General features: G+C 44.2%; 1 protein-coding gene across 2 annotated transcripts in view; it reads right to left on the bottom strand.

Annotated features, from left to right (window-relative positions):
• SLC4A8 (solute carrier family 4 member 8) overlaps positions 1 to 24,381 on the bottom strand; it is a 157,285-nt gene extending 132,904 nt beyond the window's left edge. For both annotated transcript variants that reach the window (XM_053294000.1, XM_053293997.1), the window contains exon 1: positions 24,100 to 24,381. Coding sequence is in view for 1 of the 2 variants with exons in the window: in XM_053293997.1 (XP_053149972.1) it covers positions 24,100 to 24,144 (45 nt within the window). In the remaining variant the exon portion in view is untranslated. The remainder of the gene's footprint in view (positions 1 to 24,099) is intronic.
• Between the last annotated feature and the right edge of the window lie 94 nt (positions 24,382 to 24,475).

The following is a 24,475-nucleotide window of genomic DNA, read 5'->3' as shown; positions in this document are numbered from 1 at the left end:
TAGATGGGTATTTCCCAACCCTACCTGGAGATGCCAGGGATTGAACCTGGGACAGCAGCATAGCAAGGCTGGAGTTGGTCCTCGGACAAAAAGTGAAGATGGGCCTTTGCTCCCTTCCTTGTGAGGGGCAGAGCAAAGATCAAGCTGTAACCTAGTTGGTGGGCCCCTCTCCCTCAGGGCCCTCCCGCCCCCACACCTTGTTCAATTATAGCTACACCCCTGACCTGACCTTCTGAAGGCAAAGCCCCTGCTAACTTGGCAAAGAGGCACCTTTTAATGTGGTGATTCTCTTTATTTAGCAGGGGGAAACTGGCCTTATCCACCCCCAGCACAGTACCTCTAGTGACTGTTGCTGGTGTCTATTTTATGTTTCTTTTTAGATGGTGAGCCCTTTGGGGACAGGGATCCATCTTATTTATTTATTATTTCTCTGTGTAAACCGCCCTGAGCCATTTCTGGAAGGGCAGTATAGAAATCGAATAAACAACAACAACAACAGAGGGTTTAATACTGGCTGCACAAGAACAGGCACTAAGAACAAATGCAATAAGAGCAAAAGTCAAAAAATCAACAAACAGCAAGTGCCGCCTTTGTAAAGAAGCAGATGAAACAGTGGACCACCTAATCAGCTGTTGTAAGAAGATCGCACAGACAAACTAAAAACAAAGGTATGACAAGGTAACAGGGATGATACACTGGAACATCTGCAAAAAATACAAGCTACCTGTAGCCAAAAATTGGTGGGACCATAAAACTGAAAAAAATTGTAGAAAATGAAGATGCAAAAATATTATGGGACTTCCGACTACAGACAGACAAACATCTGCCACACAATACATCAGATATAACTGTAGTCGAGAAGAAAGAAAAACAAGTGAAAATAATCGACATAGCAATATCAGGGGATAGCAGAATAGAAGAAAAAGAAATAGAAAAAATCACAAAATACAAAGATCTACAAATTGAAATTGAAAGGCTGTGGCAGAAAAAACCCAAAATAATCCCAGTAGTAATTGGCGCCCTAGGTGCAATTCCAAAACATCTTGAAGAGCACCTCAACACCACAGGGGCCACAGAAATCACCATCAGCCAACTACAAAAAGCAACTTTACTGGGAACAGCCTATATTTTGCAACAATATCTATAATAATAATAATAACAATATTGATAATAAAATTCAGCCATCCCAGGTTCTTGGGAAGGACTCGATGTCTGGATAACAAACCAGTCAATAACATCTGTCTGACTGAGTAAACAATAAATAGATAGATAGATAGATAGACAGACAGACAGATAGATAGATAGAAGATGCTCTTCTACAGAGCTACAGTCCTAAATTCATGGAGGAGAGGTATTTCACTATTTCAGAGGTATTTCAGTGGAGGAGAGCTGGTCTTGTGGTAGCAAGCATGACTTGTTCCCTTAGCTAAGCAGGGTCCACCCTGGCTGCATCTGAATGGGAGATTTGATGTGTGAGCCCTGTAAGATATTCCTCTTAGGGGATGGATCTGCTCTGGGAAGAGCATCTAGGTTCCAAGTTCCCTCCCTGGCATCTCCAAGATAGGGCTGAGAAAGATTCCTGTCTGCAACCTTGGAGAAGCCGCTGCCAGTCTGTGAAGACAATACTGAGCGAGATGGACCAAGGGTCTGACTCAGTATATGACAGCTTCCTATGTTCCTATGTTCACTATTATTCATGAGAACTAATACATCATGTGGAACCTGTTGCAGAGTAATTACTTATCCTCTATAAGTAATTGAACAAGAAGCCAATTTTAACTAAGAAACAAGAGTTTAATATTTATTACTCACCAAACATAGGCTAAGAAAACAATAAACAAACAGTCTCTTGTGCACAGAGAGGGCAATCTCTCAGTTTGAATTCAAGGCAACAAGTGAGGAGCAGACAAACAAATCATTACTCCACCCTAAACCAGTACATAGATACATTCACATAGAGAAGCATACCCCATATAAAGTACTGAGACAACGTCTATGGATAAATCCCATTAACTCTTGTCTAGGGAGCAAGAGGTTGCTGGTTTGAATCTCTGCTGGTATTTTCCCCAGACTATGGGAAACACCTATATCAGGCAGCAACGATGTAGGAAGATGCTGAAAGGCATCATCTCATACTCCGCGGGAGATGGCAATGGGAAACCCCTCCTGTATTCTACCAAAGATAATCACAGGGCTCTGTGGTTGCCAGCAGTCAACACCGACTCGACGGCACAACTTTACCTTTAAGCTTTCGTGGACTACCATCCTCTAGAAGGAGTAAAACTTTGCATATAAGAATTTTTCATTTATTCAAGGCATGTCTTCAGGCACTTGTTTTTGATACTTTTTAATGCCCCATCCCATATATCTCAGCTGCAAAACTCTACTACTGTGGACCAACCTACAATATCCTACAATCTGTCTTTTTATATATTTGTGTAGTCAGAGAGTGGGGGAGGGTTGGCGGAAAGCAGGAGCCTATCTGCCTTCGCCCACATGATCTGAACCCACCCAGACAAGCAGTGCAGCAGAAAGCCAGTCGGCAATCGGGAGGCTGGGGGAGAAAGCTGGGCCGCCAGGAATCCTACAATGAATGCACCACGCAAGCACCGTGGTGCATTGGGAAATCTCCCTGCTGCCAAGCCACTCCTTCCCCTGGTGAGTGTGTATATGGGAGTGTGTGTCTTTTGAAATGATGGTGATAATGATTTATAGAGCACCATAATGTACATATTGTCTTATAGAAGCAAAGCAAAGCAAAAAAGGAAGTTCATAAGCAAAATGGAGAGGTCCATGCCCCCAGGAGCTTACTATCTAAGACAGACAATGGTAGAAACAAAGGAAAGGAGGGAGAGGCAAGAGGAGAGAGAGAGAAGGATACCAGCAAATACAGATCCATCTGCCTAAAGTTTGATCCAAGTAGGGAATGATACATCATTTTCAAAATTGCCCCTTATTACATCTTTATGGCATGCCTTCATGTTTCTGTGAAGACAGTGTTGCAATAACTGTGCCTGTTGACAACTAATTAATTACTTTACAGACCAATGAGCACAAAGGACAGGTGTCAGGAGTGGGACTGCCTGCAGCAAAGATGAAGTGAAGACATATGGCTGCCTATGGAGACAGAATGTATACTGAAAGATGAATCCGTTATTACCCATCAATTGCTTCCAGCCTCAGCTTCTGTTTTCACCACCTACTGGATCTGTGTCACCGGAGGTACTGGCTAAACAAAAATGGATGATTAATTACTGGGAAGAAGGGTCATCTTCCTTTTTGCTCCTCTGTGCATTCCGCAGCCTTGAATTAGCTCCACTCAACAGCTGTGCTTCTCCAAAGAGGGGAGAACTGGGTGCCACTGCCAACTGATAATGGGTAGAAAACAGCCAGGCATATTATTGCATTGTTAACTGCAGCTTGATCTATAGAAATCAACAGATGGAGTTTCTATGACATGGAGGTAAAGCAATATCATATACTAAAGTCTGGTGATCAAAGTGTTGTTACAGGAACAAGCTGGCAATTCTTGGAGTGATGGAAGACTGAGGCCTGATTCAGAAGACCATATTTTATTTATTTATACATTTATATCCTGCTCTCCTTCCAAGGAGTCCAAAGCAGTGTACATTGTTATGTATATCCTCACAACAAACCTGTGAGGTAGGTTAGGCTGAGAGTTAAGTGACTGGCCCAGAGTCACCCAATGAGTTTCATGGCGAAACAGGGATTTGAACTTGGGTCTCCCTGGTGCTAGTCCAACACTATAACCACTATATCACGCTAGTTCTAGGTGTGTCTCCATGGGCAGAGTGGGTGCAAAACAATGTGGCTGAGTTCATACAACCAGCAAAAAGCAAGGTGGTGGGAATCAGAGATTCCCATCAAGTACATGTTCTCAGTGCAAGCTACAAGTTGTGCACATTTCATGTCATCTGAACTCACCAATGTCTGGTTCTTTAGTCACACTTGCCTTCTACCACCTGACATTTGTAAACATCATTTGTCGTTGGGCAGTGGATGTCAGGTGACAGAGGGAAGTGCAGCTGGGAAACCAGACTTTGGTGGATTCAGATGACATGAAATGCACACAACTTGTGGCTCATGCTGAGCGCATGCTTGCCAAGAACCTCTTCTTCCAACCACCTTACTTTCTGCCAGTTGTGTGAGCCTGCTCTGTAGCACTAGTGCATCTGCATGTATTAAAAGTTCTCAGTACCTCTAACTGGGTGGTGGTATTTGGGGGAAGAACACTAGAAAAGCAACTTAAAATGAGAAGTCCCCCCACACACACACACACACACTGATCCCTGACAGTGGCAATAAACACATGATGTGAAGGACACAATGGGCCCATTCTCACGATCTTAATCAGGATGGAAGAAGCCCCCGGCCAGGGTAGGAGAGCTGAGCACACTCCCAGCTGGCAGTCTTATAAACCCAAGCAACAAGGTAGGAGGAGGGGAGAGAGTGATTAAATGGGAGATGGGAGCTAGATAGGATGGGCGCTCACTAATTCTCTCCCCAGCATTTTGCCAAGGGTCAGTTGTGTAGCAAGCTCTGAAGGGGGCCTATGTGCAAGAATTGAACATGCCCCCCATCAATTAATTTCCCCATAGGGTTCAATGGGACACTTCAAAAGATTAATTACTCCCAAATGGCTGGGCAAAACATTCTGAAATGTGACATGGTGTTAAATTGAATTAAGCACTTAATGCTATCACACGATGATCACACGATGATAGCATGAAGGATGTAGACATTCAAGGATATTGTTGACTTTTAATGATTTTTTAAAAAAAGTTTATAAAGCTGTTTAAAACTCCTGAGGATGTGGACAAGCTGCTTGGAGCGATGAGGCCTACCACTTGTCCTCTTGACCCTTGTCCAACATGGCTTGTTTGATCTAGCAGGGAGGCTGTTGTAGACGGCCTGGTGGAAATCATAGATGCTTCTCTGAGGGAGGGCAGGATGCCTCCTTGTCTTAAGGAGGCAATGATTAGACCTCTTCTAAAGAAGCCCGTCTTACAGTGGTTCCGCTCCTACCTCTCAGACAGATTCCAGACAGTGTTAATTGGAGACTGTTGCTCTTCAAAATCTGAGCTTATGTATGGCGTCCCTCAGGGTTCCATACGGTCTCCAATGCTTTTTAACATCTACAGGAAACCGCTGGGAGAGATCATCAGGGGATTTGGTGCTGGGTGTTACCAGAACGCTGATGACACCCAGATCTACTTCTCCATGTCAAAATCTTCAGGAGATGGCATAACCTCCCTAAATGCCTGGCTGAAGCAGTAATGGGCTGTATGAGGGAGAATAAACTGAGACTGAGAATAAACTGAGAATAAACTGAGACACAATAAAACAGAGGTACTTATTGTGCGGGGTCAGAACTCGAGAGACTATTTTGATCTGCCTGTTTGATAGGTTCCCCAAAACTCTCTCACAGGAGGCTCCAAGCTGGGGCAGATGAAAATTAGTGCTCACAGATGGAAAGAGTTGCCAAGCACTCAGGAAGATGAAAGGGCAAAGCAGCAGAGCACAGCTACGCAGACCGACCTCCGAGGTATCCATGCTGTGCTGGAGGGTGGTGGGTGGCTGAGGAGGCTATGAGATATCTCCAGGTAGGTGTGTAGCCAGGGGAGAGGGGCCTGTGTTTGCCCGTCTCCCCGGAGGCCCAAGAGTGAGGGAGATAATGAAGAAAATAGGGAGGGGTGGACCTGGGGGCCCCTCAGAAGACGGGGGCCCCGGATTCTTTGAACCCATCCACTCAATTGTAGCTACGCCCCTGTCGCCAGGCCAAGGTCAGGAGACAGGCTAACACAATCCATGCTCCCGTATCTTCTCCTCGCTTCTGTTCCCTCATGTTGGTGGTTTACATGACCACCAACAGGGAACATGCCTGGCTCTCCTATCCTGGCTGTGCACTCCTCCTACCCTAATTAGGATTGTAAGAATCAGCCTAATCTCTTGTATTGTAATTGCATGGATTAGGAATGAGGCGAATGTTCCATCATGACAAAGAGGACTGGAAGCAAGGGTTGACATTATTAGGCAGCTGCCAAGGGCATGAAGATCAAATGGGAGCACTGCTGTTTTGAAATCCCAGGGGCGGGAAGCATAGGGCTTTCCCTTTGGAAATTGGGACTGCCCTGGCTAGAACAGGTTAATTAGAGCATATGCATAGGTGATGCTTCTAAAACAAAGTTACCATGAATACAGACACCAGGCCAGAAATGTGCTACTACTGGGAAATTCCAGAGATTTTCTCACACTCCTTCTGTGTAGTCCTTGAGGTGTGCAGTATATTCTGATTTAGAGGTTTTGCTGCAGTGAACACAGCCTCAGGTCAGATAAACAATTTAATTGTTCTGACAGAAATTCCCCACTGTCCCATTAAAATGGATCAAAAACTCATAATTCTTGTAATACCTTTATTACAAATGACCAAAATGATACAAAATGTTAAGCAAGCTTTCAAGTTCTTCAGAATTCTCCATCAGATTGGATATCAAGCAAAGGGGGGAAAGGGTGTGTGTGTGTGTGTGTGTGTGTGTGTAACTGAAGACGGTGTAATAGCCCTAAATGTCTGCAGGATTTTTTGTGACAGCCTTAAGACAGAGTACAGGAAGAGTTAAGGCGAATCATATTGACCAGCTCCCGTAGGTGTTAGACACTGATCTCATTTTCAGGCTGCACCCAGGGCTTCTAGGACGAAGAAGATACATTAATGACTGTTCCCCCATGTTTAGAAACTATAAAGTCCAGCAAAAGTTGAAGTCCAGCAAAAACTACGAAGTCCAGCAAAAGTCTAGCATTCCCAGTGCTAACTGAAACACACAGGCCTTTGTAAAGCAGGGAACAGAAGGAAAAGAAAAAATGGCAGTCTTTATATTAGCAAAGCTAGAGATTCTTTTTAGTGGTGCACTAAGTGCCATTTATTACTTCCAAAGAGGTTACTTTAACTTTCACTCATTTCTTAGAATTGGTAATGGAAGTGGCTAGCTTGCCTGGCTAGCCCATCTGAATCAAGGTAACTACTCCTTTTGGGTTTTTTGGAAGTGCTGTGGGCAAGCACTTCACCTGCCCAGTTTTTACAGAGCTTATTGTCTTTGGAGAAGAGAAGATGATAGTCTTGCAAAAAGGTGACATCTGTCTTTAGTTGCTTCAGATTACATGATACTTGCTTGTACGTGTTGTAAGGGTTGTGCAACCCTTTCACTTTCCAGGAAATGATATTAACAGTCATCGTCTAATATGATGTAACACAGAATGTGCAAGGGCTCAAACAGGGTGAGCAAGCATTTCCCCTAAGCACAATGTCAATATGCCATCCTTATTCCACATTAAAATATTCATAATAGTATGAAGTGGATTCAACTGCAGGAAGCAGGTAGAGCATTTATTGTGTTGAAGAGAGGCCAGAGTGATAGTGAGGCTCTATTTTTAAAAAAAAAACAAAAAACAGTAAGATGCAAACAACATTGATGAGAGACAGACTTGAGACAAACTGGATTGGGTTGCTTTTTAGCTCTTAATAGCATTAAAAACATGAAAAACAACTAAATTCCCAGGGTTTCGGTTCCCTTGATTAGTCATCTCCCTTCATGTTTCCGTGCTTCATACTGATGATCATAGGCTAGCTATGTATTCTGTATGACAGATATCTTTATAAATAAATCATGTTAATAGACACTCCTCTCTGGTAATTAGGGAGTGCTTTTATAAGTCTCCATACATATGTGTAATTATGAATGATGAAGCGGGCAATAAGGTGCTAGAGACTGTCAGCCAAGAATCCTGGAGCAAGACCAGCAGCTTGCACAATGTGGCTTTCCAGATCATTGCCTTCTTCCTATAGGGGTGTCAAATTGTGGCTCTCCAGCTACTGTTGGCCTACAACTCCCATCATCCTTGGCTACTGGCTGCTGTGACTGTGGATGATGGGAGCTGCAAGCCAACAACAGCTCAAAGGCTGCACTTTGACACCCTGCCCTATAAGCTCTGAAGATCAGCAAGTCATGAGGAGACTGCACTGTACTGTCCAGATCTTCGCAGAGCCAGCCACTGGGCAGTGTTTCCAATGCCTAGGAAGTATGCGTAGCGTGGTCAGCCAGTACTGCTCTACCTGCTCCAGGGACGTCCGGGTGGATCCGAAAAGCAGTGGGATGGAACCGTGGGAAGACAACACATTGCAGTCCATAACCTCCCAAGCAAATTGCCATATCCCTCAACTTTGTATTCAGTCATAGTTATCGGTGACTCTACTCCCAAGCTTACACTGATGAAAGAAATCCACTCCTTTACCACACTTCAGCCACTGTGAGTACAAATACAAGTGTGGTATATCTATATTGCATCCCTACTAATGGCGCAGCGAGGAAATGGCTTGTCTACCAAGCCAGAGGTTGCCAATTCGAATCCCCACTGGTATGCTTCCCAGACTATGGGAAACAGCTATATCGGGCAGCAGCAATATAGGAAGATGCTGAAAGGCATCATCTCATACTGGAGGCAATGGTAAACCCCTCCTGTATTCTACCAAAGACAACCACAGGGCTCTGTGGTCTCCAGGAGCCGACACCGACTCGATGGCACACTTCACCTTTACTTTATATCTATATTAAGGGAATGAGTAATCCCTCCCAAGGCTGCAACCCTCTGTTCACTTATCTAGCTGTGAACCCCACTGAGCATAGTAGGGCTTACTTCTGAGTTGACATGGGTTGGGCTGCATGTGATTTTGAGTATGAATATCCAGATTATGACTTTGGTTCTTCAATACAACCCCCCACCCCCCGACGTTCAGACAGTTACCCCTCTGACACATGATTGCTATTATTAAGCAGAGTTAATGGGCTGCTTATGGCACATTGCAAAAGTTTAATTACATCTTTGGGATCATACCAGCATATGCCTTTTGAAAGATTACAGTTCTGTGCCATTAAACAGAGTGCTATAGAAACTGTGGAAAAACAATTTTCAAACCAGTCTGTTTGACTTTTAAGACCCCTCAAGTATAAAAGCAAAAAGGTGGAAGCACTGATAATTTAGCATTTTGCAGACAAAGTGGACAAAAAGTCTGGATTAAGAGTGAACACCAAAGATGCTCACAACTTTTTAGTACCAGTGGTGGGTGACATATTGAGGAAAGTTACTCAAAATAGTTCAATTGACATTGAAAGTTACTAAAAATAGTTCCATTGACATTAAAAGGACAAGTTCAGCAATACTTAACTTATCCTTTTAAATTTCAATAAGACTCCTTTGAGTCTTATAGGCTCATTCACACAATTAGAAAAATAAGGTTGGACAAGTGCCCTACCCTAGTTCAGGAGCTGTGCACACTCCCATTTTGTGACCATGTGCAAGGGGGGAAAGCAAGGTCAGAGGGGGAGGAAGAGATTGTTGGGGAGAGAGGAGATGGATATGGTTTCCTCCTCCCTCAGTAAAGTGCTGTTTATGAGGGCTGGGCAGGAAGATGTCCTCCAACGTAGCTCCTCTCTCCCACATTATCACTTCCTCCCCCTCCATTATTCCTTTTTCCCTTGTGCATGATCACAAAACATGAATGCACACAGCTCCTGAACCAAGGTCAGGCAGTTGTCCTACCCCATTCCTAATCATGTGCGTGAGCCTTACGGTTATTTAGTAAGGCAAAGTTTGAAAACACATTGTTGTCTTCTGTGTAGTAGTCTTTTATGTTTTGCGATTTTAGAAGTTTGTCCCAGTAGGGATCTTGTAAAGTGGGGGGCGGGGGTGTCAGAAAGAAAAGGGAAGGAAAGAAAAAGAAGAAAATTGGAATTGTTTCTGAATCAGAAAAGGGAGGGATTCACTCAGACCTTTTAAATTTTGGGCTGATTTTAACCAATTTTTTAAAAAATGCCTTTTAAATTGTTTTATATTGAATTTTGTATTTTCTTTCTCTCCCTTTTTTGGTCTGTGATGATTTGATATTTTGTGTGTTTTTCTCTCATGTTTTTAATGTTGTGTTGTAAGCCGCCCAAAGAACAATTTTTAATGGGGCAGATAATACATAAATTGTATTAATTAATTAATTAATTAATTAACACATTTTCATTAAACCAAGTTAAGACTACTTAAAACAGTCTTTAGCAGCTATAAAGCACATATGCAAAACATTTGCTGAAATTAAGTCTGCTTAGTGCCTGGATGGGATTCTACCTGGGAATGCTATGTATACACTGCCTTGAGGTCACCTATGTAACTAATAAATAATTATAAGCTACTTCTAAGTGTTGTATTGAAAACTTAAAAACAAAACAAAACCCTACACATAAATTTAGATGAGGATCAAGCTTCCCACGAAAAACAAACTAACCAACCCACAGCTTTGTTCACTGAAGTTGAGTAGAGTTCCTGCCGCCAGTGTTATAACAAAATCCTTACAAATGGAAAGCCAGGAGGAAGCAGCATGGCTTGAGAAGGCAGACAGGAGGGGAACAATGGGAACATTGCCTGGAGCAAAGAGCAGAATTGGAATTGGAAGAGAGCTTTTTTCATTGCCCCCTAAGTGCTTTGTTCCTAAATGTGTTCTAGTTATATTGCAAGGCTAACCTAAGTTCCTAAAAGCCGATTCATACATTATGAATTGGCCCTGGTTTGTGCAAAATAACTACTCTCCTGTGTGAGTAGTGTGATGTGGGATACGGATACTTATAAAAGATGAAGAAGCAGAAATCTGTCAGGAGGACACCCTGGGGATTTATTTGTTTATGAAGTGTTTTTTATGAAATGTTCAATGTGCCTTACAAATAATTCCAATATAAAGCCATCAATTTATATAACATAAAATCAAACAAAAAGCACACTAAAAACAAAAATCAAACAAAATGTTACAAAACAAAAAACAAAATGTTAGAAAAATGATATCCCACCTTTCTGTTATTGTAAATAAGTACCCAAGTGGCTCACAAGCAGAATAAAAACCATGACAACAAAACAATAACAAGCAATTCAAAAAAGTTTTTAAAAGCTTAAAACCGAAGAGATTGGAAGCCACTTAGCTACTCTGCCAAAATATGAATGTCTTAGCACAGTGACCACTTGTCAACAGGGAGGGGGGCAGGCAAGCCTCCCAAAGGAGGGAATTCCAGAGTCTGGATGTGCCCACAGTAAAGGCTCTCCTTCATGTCCCAGTCAAACCTGCCTCAGTTATCAGTGAAATGTGAGAAGGGAGAAAAGCAGCAATAAAAATGTCAATTATGAGAAGCCAACACAAATTAAAAGAACACCAGTCATGTCAACTTAAAAATGCTTTTAAATTTCAAAATGTATTTACTCTCTAGCAAAACGCCATGAGAGAAGTGGACTGGCAGGTCTCCCTTGGAAAGGATGAGGAAATTACTGCTCACAGAATTTGCCATAAATAAATGAATGAATGAATGAATGAATGAATGAATAAATAAATAAATAAATAAATAAATTTGACATATGTCTCTGAGCAGTTTACCAAAAAAAATACAAATTACAACAAAATAAAAAGCTTAGAACATTACAATAATTTAAAATTTAAGTTAAAAACTATTAAAACAGTGGGCCCTTTCTCACGAGCAGAGAAAGGGCTCCGATGGGGTATGGGGAGGAAGCCTCGAAAAGCTTACCTCCCCTGCAGATGAGCAGATCCTTGCCTCTGGGCAGGCAGATTGCCCGCCCAGACTATTACTGGCTGCTGCCAGTTGCTCCGAGGGTCGGGGTGCCGGGATGCATTGCCCCACCCCCCAGAGCGCCAACAATGCACCACACAAGTGTGTGGTGCATTATGGGGATACCCCCTCCCCTTCCCAAGTCTGCTAGCCGTGGCTGTTTGCAGCCACAGCTGATCGCAAAAGCGAGGTTAAGGGAGCACTCACTCCCTTAACCTCTTTTTAAAGCGAGGCTTCATAGGTAGGCTTGCCACCATGGTGCTGCCAGGATCGGGCCCGATCCCGACGGTTCACACGTGTGTGTGCAACACCAGGCTGGGCTCCCTTAGCCCGGTTTTGCATGCACGTGTGAATAGCCTCAGTATCTAATTAAAATCCTGAGTGAACAAATGTGTCTTGACTGACCTTTTAAAAATTGCCAGAGATGGGGAGGCTCTTATTTCAGTAGGGAGCACATTCCAAAGCCTTGGGGCAGCAATGGAGAAGGCCTGTCCCTGAGGAGCCACCAGACAAGCTGGTGGCAACTGCAGATGGACCTCCCCTGATGAGCTCAGTGGGCGGTGGGGTTTATAGCAAAGACATTCTCTTAAAATACCCAGGGCCGAAGTTGTTTAGGACTTTATAGGTTATAATTAACACCTTGTATTTTTGTCCGGAAACTTAAGGCAGGGCCAGCCTAAGGGATGGGCCAGCCAGGTGATCACTCAGGTGCCTCTCAAAGGAGGTGGGGTTAGTGCTTAATTTTTAAAAAGAGAAGTGTCAGGGCCAGACCCGCATAGGGAGTTCAGGTAAGAAGCATTGCCCCTTAATTCTAAGTGTGTGGCTAAAGACAGCAATTGCTTATTGGAGAGTGGTGGGAAAGCCATTTGGTACATCTTTTAAAATTATTTCATAAAAATTTAAAATATACATTACAAAATCAAAAAATATTTATTATGTGCCTATATCCACTGAGCCTGTGCAATGCTTTGGCTCTGAATACTTGAAGCCAAATATTTTGCACTGCTCTGCCACTGCACAGAGGCCGACATTAACCAGCACAAAGTGTTGGTTATTACCCTGAATGGATTACGTCTCGGTTACCTGAGAGAGTGCCTTTCTCTACAAGTTTTCTACCACTCATGAAGACCATGAGGAGGGGTCCGACTTCAGGTGTTACCAGTTCATATGGTGGCAACCTGGGATGGGCCTTCTCAATTGTTGCCCCTAGGTTGCACTCCCTGTGGGTACAAGAGGATTATCTTCCTTGGAGGCCTTCTGGAGAGTTTTAAAGGCCCATCTTTTCAGCCTGGCTTTTAATGATATATTGTTTTAATTTTGATTTTAATCTAGTTCAAATGTGTGTGTGTGTTTTATTTTAACTGTTTTATTATGTGTTTTTGATTTTAATGTAAACTGGCCTGAGCCACGTTAGGAAGGGCGGTATATAAATTGAATAAATAAATAATAAATAAAATAAAGTATTCTCTTTCAACAGTAAACATAAGGGATGCACTGATGCTGTTGCTAAATGAAGGCTGGTTTTCCTCATGGGAGTCCATTAACACCCACACTGCTTGCACAGCCACCAACTGGTGCATGTTGTGCTGCAAAGATTTTGATGATGCTATTTACAGGTATATTGTGTGCGTGCTGGTATTTTGAAATGGCAGTTGAGTCCTGCCAGATCAATAATGTTGATGTGCTGGGGTGGGTAGGAAATTGGGACTTTTCCATCATCATTTTCCCTGCCAGCCATCAGACTCTTCTCCTTCCAACTTCCACTTTTTAGACTGAAGCTGATATATATTTTAAATTGTTATAAACTGTTCTAAATTATTTTAAATGTTTGCCCTGGTTTTCCAGGGTTCTTAACCGTTTGAATGTTTAATTTGTTTTATTCTGGTTTTATAGTTTTAATTTTAATTGTTAACTGGTTTTAATTGTTTTTATTCTGTTGAGTAGCTTGAGTAGCATGGGATCTGGTGGAAGCCCCTTTAACACTGGCAGAATGTGAGATATGCCTCTGCTGTCTCTTCTACAATAATGCAGCTATGCTGGTGCAACACTATGCTGACCTCTGGCACAAATTCTGCCAGCCCAGGCATTGGAGCCCTGATAGGGAGAAATGGTGGACATCTCCACTTGTGTGTCTTTCTTTCAGATGTTCCTCCATCTCCAATGCTGTTCAATACAAGCTTTCTCTTTGTCATAACTCAGGGGCGTAGCTACAGGTGAAACTCGGAAAATTAGAATATCGTGCAAAAGTCCATTAATTTCAGTAATGCAAATTAAAAGGTGAAACTGATATATGAGACAGACGCATTACATGCAAAGCGAGAAAAGTCAAGCCTTAATTTGTGATAATTGTGATGATCACGGTGTACAGCTCATGAAAACCCCAAATCCACAATCCCAGTATAAGCATGTATATAAGTATAAGCATGCATATGTATGTATATAAGCATGTATATAAGTATAAGCATGCATATGTATTCAGTACTTGGTTTGGGCCCCTTTTGCAGCAATTACTGCCTCAATGCGGCGTGGCATGGATGCTATCAGCCTGTGGCACTGATGAAGTATTATGGAAGACCAGGATGCTTCAATAGCGGCCTTCAGCTCTTCTGCATTGTTTGGTCTCATGTCTCTCATCCTTCTCTTGGCAATGCCCCATAGATTCTCTATGGGGTCAGGTCAGGCGAGTTTGCTGGCCAATCAAGCACAGTACACTGTATACTTTTCAGAGGTCCGATATTGTTCTATTCTACAATCCTTGTCTTCTTGGTTCCATGTAATATTCTAATTTTCTCATATTGTGGATTTGGGGTTTTCATGAGCTGTACGCCATGATCATCACAATTATAACAAATTAAGGCTTGACTTATCTCGCTTTGCATGTAATGCATCTGTCTCATATATCAGTTTCACCTTTTAATTTGCATTACTGAAATTAATGGACTTTTGCAAGATATTCTAATTTTCCGAGTTTCACCTGTATAACTGAGCGAAAGGGTTCAAAGAACACGGGCCCCCAGCTCCTGAGGGCCCTCCAGTTCCACCTCTCCCTATTTTCTTCATTATGTCCCTCACTCTGGGGAGCCGCCAGAGAGAGGTATGAACATGGGCCCCCTTTCCCCTAGTTACGCCCCGTCATAGCTGTTGTTACTGTGATATCAGAGGATAGCAGACAGGGATCTCATCCCCCCCAGCCTAACTGTTTCTTACTTCATCTGGTCTCAGGATGGGACTCTGAAGGGGAGGCAGCAGGGACATTTCTGCTACCAAACCCCAGCCTTTGGGACCAGAAGCAGCCAGCTCACTGTTGCTGCTGTGAATGAGGAAGTTAGTCGGGGAGGGGGCAGATAATAAGGACTGCTGGACATCCAGGCAATCAAGCTAATGAGCAAAGGGGGTAGTTAGCTGGGACAACTTGTGAAGAAGGCAACCCTGTCATGCAACTGACTTAATCAGTGCTCCTTCTGATTGGTTCAGACCCAGTCTCTTACAGCAGGGGGTTGGACTGGAAGACCTCCAAGATCCCTTCCAGCTCCAAAATTCTATGGTTCTAGGTGTGCCTGTTTGTGGAGATTCCTCCCAGCCTTCTCCAGAAGGGGGTTGAGCCTGTGACCTCTTGAATGGGAGAACCGTGCTGTTCCAGCGAGCTAGGGCTCTGTGTTTCTAGGGCAGGGATGGGAAACCTTGGCCCTCCAGCTGTTTTTGAACTACAATTCCCACCATCCCCAGTGGCTGGGGATGGTGGGAGTTGTAGTTCAAAAACAGCTGGAGGGCCAAGGTTCCCCACCCCTGTTCTACGGTATACAGTTGGGGGGCTGGAACAGCAAAAGTTCCATGATGCATCTTGCCCCTGCCTCCTGCTGTGGTGGGGTGGTGAGAGACCTGCCTTGTGGTATGTGCATTACTGGGTTTTAAACCTGCCTGCTTTTCCTCTTTTGCTGCTGATACAGGTTTTGCTGACCAGTCATGGAAAAGGTGAATTTGGCTGGGCAACCTGTTTTCCATCCTAGGCCTCTGCACAGTGAGCTACCAGCTACCAGTATCTTCCCCTGCCCGAGTGCAGTTGAGGTTCCACTGGTTACTTGTCCCAGCTCCTCCCCTGGCAAAACAGTCATTTCCTACATATGGATATTGCTCCCCAGAGGGAGATTTGAATCCTTGTGAGGGCTCTGGTGTTTGTTCCCCCTTCCGCAGGGGCTGTCCTCCTACTTTTTGTTTTATGGATTCAAAAAGGTGTCTACCAGCAGTGTGTGTACATGGCATTAATGGAGTCAGTGGTGTGCTGGGACTCCTGGCACATCTGTTTCTGACAACTTCCTGCCTGCAACAGGGGCGGCAACAGCCGTGGAAGGTGTGGTGATATCACTGTGGACATGGGTGGGCTTGGGGTGATGTTGCAAGGACATCTCCATGTCAGCATGCTGATGTCACAGGGATGTCTCCCTAACAGCATTTTTGACTGTGAGCCCTTTTGGGACATGGGACCATCTTGCATATTTATTATTTCTTTTTCTATATAAACCACTTTGAGAACTTTTGTTGGAAAGCCATATATAAATTGATTCATATTGTATATATTTCACAATATAGTAATTTCTATCTTATTGTGGTCTTTCTCTCTCTACTGCTTATTTTATGAGGGATCTTTTTGGCTTTTTGGTGACACATTTAGATCCCAGTACGCTATACATATTTTGGTCTGGCCCACATGGGAACATTTTCTACATGCTGCCCTGTGATTGTTTCTTGCTGGTGGTATTCCAAGTTCACTGGGGGCAGGAGTGGAGGCAGATGGAAAGCCTGGGGAGCGACTCATTTAATTTGGTGGTGAGATGGGGGGGGATATGGGTTATTAGGTTGGCAGGAGAGAGTTCAGCAAAATGAGGAGATAATTCCCCAAAAGCTTGGGAAAGGGGATCTATATCCCTGATTAGGGGAGTGGCTAGCAGAGTTATGTCTCTCTGGGGTTTACTGCTTTTGTTTTCTCCTCCTGTCTTGTGTTGGGAAAGTATAGGATCCCAACTACATTACACCCAATTACATTACACCAATGTAGCGGTAATATAGACATAACTACCCTATAGGATTACTCTGTTTGCTCCTTTTCACACAGCAGTTGAAGGAACTTAGCTTATTCAATTGATCTCTCTATCATCAAGACTGGAGGTTTTTGTGCTGAAACCTAGGAGACACCGGTGGAAATTCTGGCTTATCCATCTATTCAATGCATGACCTTGCACAGACCATTTAATCATTCTGTTATTTTTATTTCCAGCCCCCAACCTCCCTTCCAGATAACCCTGGACCCAATAATTCCACTTCCTTGTTTATGCAGTGTCTTAGCACAGTGGTGCCTTCTGTGTCTTTATTACTGAAATGACTCAGTATTGCCTCCTCATCATTTTAAGAGAAAGCATCAGAAGCCTGATCGATAAAGCAGCAACGTAATAAAGATAAAGCAGTGAGGCAACACACACTGCTGGTAACACTCTCAATTTGGTCTTTTGCTCAGATCAGGGTGGTGTTCCATCCTCGAGTGTCTCCATTGTCATGGACAGACCACCATCTGGTTAAGGTTGGTTTCATGGCTACAACCCACCTCTTCAGGGGTGCAGGATCTATTAGGATGGTCCACCCAAGGAGGCTGTTGGATCCTATAGGATTCTAAGAGGCCTTGGAGGGTTTTATTTATTATTTATTTATTATTTTATTATTAAAACTTTTATACCGCCCTTCCAAAAGGCTCAGGGCAGTTTACATTAAAACACCATTAAAATCAGTTAATAATGTAAAAAAAATTATAAAGGCATAAAACAATGATTAACAATTAAAAACATCATAAAACAACAATTAAATAGTCAGAACAATTTAAAAACAAGTTTTAAAAAGCTGAGAAAGCTTGGCTGAAGAGATGTATTTTCAGAAGTTTTTTTTAAATTGCCAAAAGAACCATAAGAATTGGTTCTGCTGGTGATTCTGTTGATGCCCTGGTGAAGACTTAGAATAGGGAGCTTACCAGGACTTTAGACACTGTTGCCCCTAAACGCCTTCTCTGTTCTGCTTCGAAACTGGTTCCATGGTAAACTTAACAGCTACAGGAACTGAAGCGGCAAGGGAGAAGACTAGAGCATAAGTGGAGGAAGAGTCAAATCCGCTAAGACACGGCACAAAACCCATTTGAAGGCTTATTCTGTAGCAATACATGCAGCAAAGAAGCGATTCTCTTCTGCACGTATTGTGTCCACAAGTTCATATCCAGTGGAGTTGTTCAGAGTTGTAAGGGGATTGACTCAGGTTCTCTCTGAATTTAGATCTTGACTTCTCATTCTCCTGCTGTGATGCTTTTAACAACTTTTTAGTGGATAAAATCTCTCGCATTGAAGCTGACTTGGACTCCACGGTTATAGCAAGGAGGAGAGTAAGTCCTCTGTCCAGTAACTCCTCGGGCTCAATTCAAATGGATGAGTTTCAATTTGTGACTCCTGAGGATGTGGACAAGCTCCAGTGTTTGGCCTACCACTTGTCCTTTGGACAGATGCCCAACATGGCTTATAACATATAGCAGGGAGTCTGTTAGAGATGGCATAGTTGACATCATAAATGCCTAGCTGAGGGAGGGCAGGCTGCCTCCATGTTTGAAGGAAGCAATTTTGAGACCTTTGCTTAAGAAGGCTGCCCTAGAGCCCTCAGTGATGGATAATTATAGGCCAGTCTCCAACCTCTCTTGGGTGGGCAAGAAAACTGAGAAGGTGGTGACTGATCAATTCCAGCAGTTTTGGAAGATAATGATTATCTAGATCCATTTCAAACTGGCTTTAGAACAGGCTAAGGGGTGAAGACAACCTTAGTCAGCATGATGGATGATCTCTACTATGGAATGGACAGAAGGAGTGTGACTCTGTTGGTATTTTTGGACCTTTCTGCGGCTTTCGATACTGTCAACCATGGTATCCTTCTGGATCAACTGGGGGATTTGGGAACAGTTCGCACTGCTTTGCAGTGGTTCCATTCCTATCTCTCCGGTAGATTCCAGATGGTGTCACTCGGAGATAGTTGCTCTCTGAAACAAGAGCTATTGAATGTGTCCCTCAGGGCTCCATCCTATTTCCGATGCTTTTTAACATGCACATGAAACCGTTGGATGAGATCATCAGGAGATTTGGAGCAGGGTGTTATCAATATGCCGATGACACCCAAATCTATTTTTCCATGACATCATCATCAGGAAATGGCATAACCCCTCTAAATGCAATAATGAACTGGATGAGGGATAATAAATTGAAGCTGAATCCAAGCAAGACAAAGAAACTCATGGTAAGGGGACATACTTTGAGGTACACAATAGATCTTCCTGTTCTGGATGGGGTTGCTCTTCCCCTGAAGGAACAGGTATGCAGCTTGGGAGGGCTTATGAACCCAGGCCTCACGCTGGTTTCTCAGGTTGAGGCTATGGCCAAGAGTGCTTTTTATCAACTTAAGTTGATACGACAGTTGCGTCTGTTCCTTGAAGATAGTGATCTCAGAACTGTGGTGCACTATCTGGTAATCTCTAGGCTTGACTACTGCAATGCGCTTTATGTGGGGTTGCCTTTGTATGTAGTTCGGAAACTTCATTGGTTAAAAATGCAGCGGCTAGATTGGTCTCCAGGGTGTCTCAGAGAGACCATATTGTGTCTGTTTAAAAGCAATTGCATTGGTTACCAATAGGTTTCCAGGCAAAATGCAAAGTGCTAGTGATTACCTTTAAAGCCCTAAATGGCTTAGGACCAGGTTACCTAGGAGAGCGCCTTCTTCTGCATGATCCCTCCCGCACATTGAGATCATGAAAGGGGCCCATCTCTGTATGCTGCCAGGTCGTCTGGTGGCAATTCAGGAACGGGCCTTCTCTGTAGTCCCTCCTAGGCTGTGGAATGCGCTCCCTCTAGGCATTCGTGGTTTAACAACTTTGCCAGCCTTCAAAGGAGCCCTTAAGATACTTTTTTCAGCCAGGCTTTTAGTAATCTTCGAATGTTTTTAATTGCTGTTTTTAATAGTTTTATTGTGCTTTTATTGTGTTTATTTTTGTGAACTACCTAGAGCCTTTGGAGTCAGGTGGTATATAAATAAAATTTAAACAAAAAATGAAATGTACACAGATAGGCATATCCAGTGAAGAGATGATAATCTCAAAGACCAGAACAGCCCTTGAAGAGCTCTGGGTTCAGACCTTTGCTGAGGGGTCATTGGGTAGCCTTGGAGAAATAATTATTTTCGTTGGCAGCTTCTCGCAGTGCACTGAACCCACCTGGAGAAGGAAGGGTGAGTGTTCAGGGACAGGCTGCATCACCAGGGCACTGGTGAGTACCTGAATAGCAATTGCCCAGGCCTCTTAATTATCTGCAAGGAGCAAGGCCCTCTGAATTGAAGGGTTAGTAGCCACAGCCCCTCCCCTCCCCTCCCCAGAGCTCAGGCTGGCCCTGATTGAAGGCAGGCACCTGAACTGGCCATTCCCTCCTCCCGACTAAGCCTATTGAAAGGGAAGCCTAGAGCAGCCAGGGGAACACTTTGCTTCCAGTGCGCGAACTCAGCCCTGGTTTGGTGTCACCTCCCCTCCTGGGGTCCCAGGCATGAGGAAGGATGTTGCAGGGACAGGACAGGAGTCCGAGTGGGGGGCACTAGACCCCCAGAGTGCCAGGGTTCCTCCAAGGGAGCACATGCAGGAAGGGTGCCATGCTCTGGCTGCTCAGGGCCCACTGGATCCAGGGGGCTTTCGCTGAGAGATGGGGTCTCCGCTGAGATACTCTCCTCCTCCACTCAGGGAGGATCTGAGTGCCGATGGGCCCCAATACCTGCCATCACTGCTAATAGGAGGGGCTTCCATGAGCAGAGCTGAGGTGGAACAGGTAGCAGTAGCTTTGGGCAGGTGCAGCCATGGGAAGGAAGGTGTGATGATATGGCTTGGCAAGCTGTGTGGGATCTGTAGCACTTTGGGAGAGGCACTAGCCACCACTCCCCATCCTTTTAGATTATGATCCCTTTAGGGACAGAGAACCATCCTTTTCTTTATGTCTGGCATCCTAAATTTACTCAAGGAAGTCCCACTGAAATTAAATGGATGTTAGGGATGCCTAACTTGTCCTTTTAATTTCAGTGGAACATCCTCAAGTAATAAATCACCTTACAAGGCAGGTCACCACAATTTCCAGTAAAGAGATTATTATTAATAGTAATAAGTTATATGCTGCTTTTCAACAAAGAAGTTCTCAAAGCCATTTATACAGAAAAAAATTACTGGTTGACATTCTGACTAAATGTCAGAATGTCAACCAGTAATTTTTTTCTGTATAAATGGCTTTGAGAACTTCTTTGTTGAAAAGCAGCATATAACTTATTACTATTAATAATAATCTCTTTACTGGAAATTGTGGTGACCTGCCTTGTAAGGTGATTGTGAGGATGGAAGAAATAACTGGAAATCACATGGTTCATTAAATGCCAGTACAAAAACTTAATTAAGCAGAGTAAACAGTGGCATTTTGACATTTTAGAAAGCCCCAGGCATTATACCACAGGTTGCTCTTCAGTGACAAATGTAGCATATGCTTCAGCCCTAAGACCACTTTCAGATGTGACATTGGATAGTGCATTTGAGCCTCTGTCGTGCTATTTGTGTCACATGTAAATGTTGTTGTTGCAGGAGAAAATACAGAAGAGAAACTGAATGTACCTTCTAGGTTTACATTGATATTATAGGCCAATGTAGGCTTTGTGTATGAACAATGCCCTTTGTTTGCAAGCATAAGTATAATAAAATTATTCTTATTAATTATTTATTATTTATTAATTTTGTTGTTGTTGTTGAAAGAATTTTCACATTGACACAAAATGGTGGGTGCGGTCAAGCTCACACATGCATTTGAAAGTACTTATTTATATATTTATTTTTATTTAATTTATATACCACCTGACTCCAAAGGCTCTAGCTGGTTTACAAAAATAAACTTTACTTCCACACTTGGGAAAGTTCTCCTACTTTAGTCAATATGCATTACCACTATTTATAAGTTATGCTTTTCCCACGTTAAATGTCACCACGCCACACCTTCTAGCTAGTGCAGGGTAAGACACTTTCCCACTTGCCTATTCAAGATGCTGGCCCACTATGCCCTGCAGTACACAGATATATGCTTAGCCCCGTCCCACTGCCATTTCCTCCGCATTCAGCATTTCACTGCTCTTCAGTGAAACTGACATAGTCAGGGGAACACATTTTTGTTTTCTTTTAAAACTGAAGTATTACCATGCACATCAGCAATGGTGGACATATATGTCATTTTGAAGGCGGGGGAGTGGACTCCCCCTTGCCTTCTTGGAGTAGCAGCAAGAATGGCAGCAGGGAAAAGGATGGCCAGGCAAACATTACCAAGCACTGATGAAAAACTGACAGGGCTTTCTCAAACCTCTCAGTTGTGCAGGAGAGCAAATAAGGGGCATCATGAAGGAACTCTTCATTAGTGAAACTGACAAGGCTTTCCACACACATTTATGTACAAGAAGAAGAGGTTAAAACATTAAGAAAACCATTCCCAACATAGACATCTGGAAGGAGGAGAAGGGGGCAGTTGCCCCCTCCCAAACTGAGCCAGTCTTGTTGAATTCAATGAGGTTTACTAGGTAAGTGGGTATCTGTGCATACCTCCCCCCGCCCGGGGGGGGGGGGAGTCCTGTGGATGCCCATGATTCCCAAATATATATAGCTCTGTGGAAACAATGATGAACAGAGGACTAAAAATACACTTTGGATAGACGGCATCTGTTTACAGCTGACAAAAGAAATGCAGCAAACTTGAAATGCGATTGTAAATCCACCAGCATCAGGAAAAAGGCTCAAAGTACTTTAAGTGGCACATATGAAGTTGAGAGTTGAGAAAAATCCAGTTCAAAAACTCACCTCAAACATGTGTTCAGTAAGTCACTGGCTAGTCTCAGCCCCACTCTCTGCAATACAGGGAGAACCTGGCCTACCTCACAGGGCTGACATGAGGATTAATGAGATCACATACGTGAAGTACTGCAAACATTTGGAATGTGCCATACAAATGCTATGATAATTAGCTGCTTTGAGGACCTATAGGTTGCAAAGCAGGGTACATATCTAGCACACAATTAGCCAAAATATAAGGCTGATATGTAAAAGTGTCTTCTCATTAAATATGGGACGACTCCACATTTCAGTCACTCTTGACTTTTAATTTCAGCACTGAACAAAAACCATTCCATTTTTCTGGGATTTATGTTTTCCATGCAGACACATAGCCTGTCAGTGCTGCAAAGGCTCAGAGATGCTGCTTTTCAGGCATTAGAAACTCCTCAAAGGCATATTCAATACAGCCACCTGTGTGGGCACAAGATCAATCCCAACAGGTAAGTGTATACAGGTAGGCTGCAGACTGCAACTGCAAAAAAATATATCTTTTACTCTCCCAATCACCCACAAAGTCAGTCTGGATGAAACAGTTCTGCCTTACAAAAGGGAAAGTCCGTTTTCAGATTCTAGCTAACCAATCCCCCCACCAAACACACTTCAAAATAGGTGCCCTATACTTCAACGACCAAGGGAGCAGTGAAAGTGAGTCCCCTCCCCACACCATGGAGGCTGTCTCTGTACCTCTTAAAACCAGAATCCTAAATATCAGCTGTCTAACACAGAGAGAGAGAGAGACGCGCACGCACACACACACACACACATCCCTCTTGCAAGGGGAAAAACAGAAGCCAGAGCCAAGATCAGAAGATGACGCTAGTTATCTCTTGATCCCAAGGAGGCGTACTGAATCCAAGACTGCTTGATGTTGCAAGTCGTGAAAACCTGCAGCAGGACTCGCTTTCTATTTTAACACGGTCGCTCCCATTGAAAGCAGGTCTCCCCTGGACTGTGGTGAATCCCATCTGGAAATTATGGGCTGCCTTCTATACTGGGACAGGGCTGGGTGGGGTGTGTGTGCGTTGCTTCTGGAGAGGGCAGGGGTAGATTCCCCTCCCCAAGTCCCCAAAGGTGTGCATGCATCCATCCCCAAACACTCTACTCAAGGGGAAATAGATTCGAGCAAGAATCCACACACCCTTCGCTACAGGCGTGCACAATGCAGCCCCATCCCTCTTTCTTCCCGTGCCTGGCAAATGGCTCTGCCGCAGTGAGCATCCTTCTCTTCCACTGCGAGCAGCCTGCACCAGCCACCAGCAGCAGCAGCAGCAGCCTCCCCGGCCGAGCCTCGCCCCCGCCTGGGGCTGAGCCCACGTGAAGGTGACATTGCGGCAGCAGGAGAGACCGCGCACGCCCCAGCAGTGGCAGCAGCACCGGGCGGGAGCCGCCGTCCGTCCGTCCGTCCGCCTGCAAGCAAGCCCTGGCGCAGCGCCAGCCGGGAGACCCTTTCCCTGGTCCTGCCCTGCTGCTTACCTGGTAGCTGAGGAGACAGTCGGGCTCGTTGCTCCCCGCAGGCATGGCTGGCTCTAGGCGAGCAGGTGGTTCCGTCTCCGCTCGGCCGGGCCGGGCGCTTCTCTGCTCGCTTCCCCACCTCACCCTGGGACGGAGCGGCTCCCGCTCAGCAGCGTCTCTCCTCTAACCCGGTCACAAGCGCCTGCAGCCCGCCGCGTGCCACCCCATCTCCTCCGGCCAGCAGCCAATCCCAGCTCACAGAATGAGCCGCTGAGGGAGATCTTGGCGGGCGGGAGGGAGGGAGGGAGGGGGAGAGCGAAGCGGCGGCCAAAATGAGTAAGGGGAAGCAATTCACAAGAGGGGGGGAGGGGGCGGAGCTAAAGGGGATGGAAGGAGG

Source organism: Hemicordylus capensis, chromosome 2 (genome assembly GCF_027244095.1).
Source record: "Hemicordylus capensis ecotype Gifberg chromosome 2, rHemCap1.1.pri, whole genome shotgun sequence".
In the NCBI taxonomy this organism is placed as follows: Eukaryota; Metazoa; Chordata; class Lepidosauria; order Squamata; family Cordylidae; genus Hemicordylus; species Hemicordylus capensis.
This window is presented reverse-complemented; position numbering and strand designations above follow the sequence as displayed.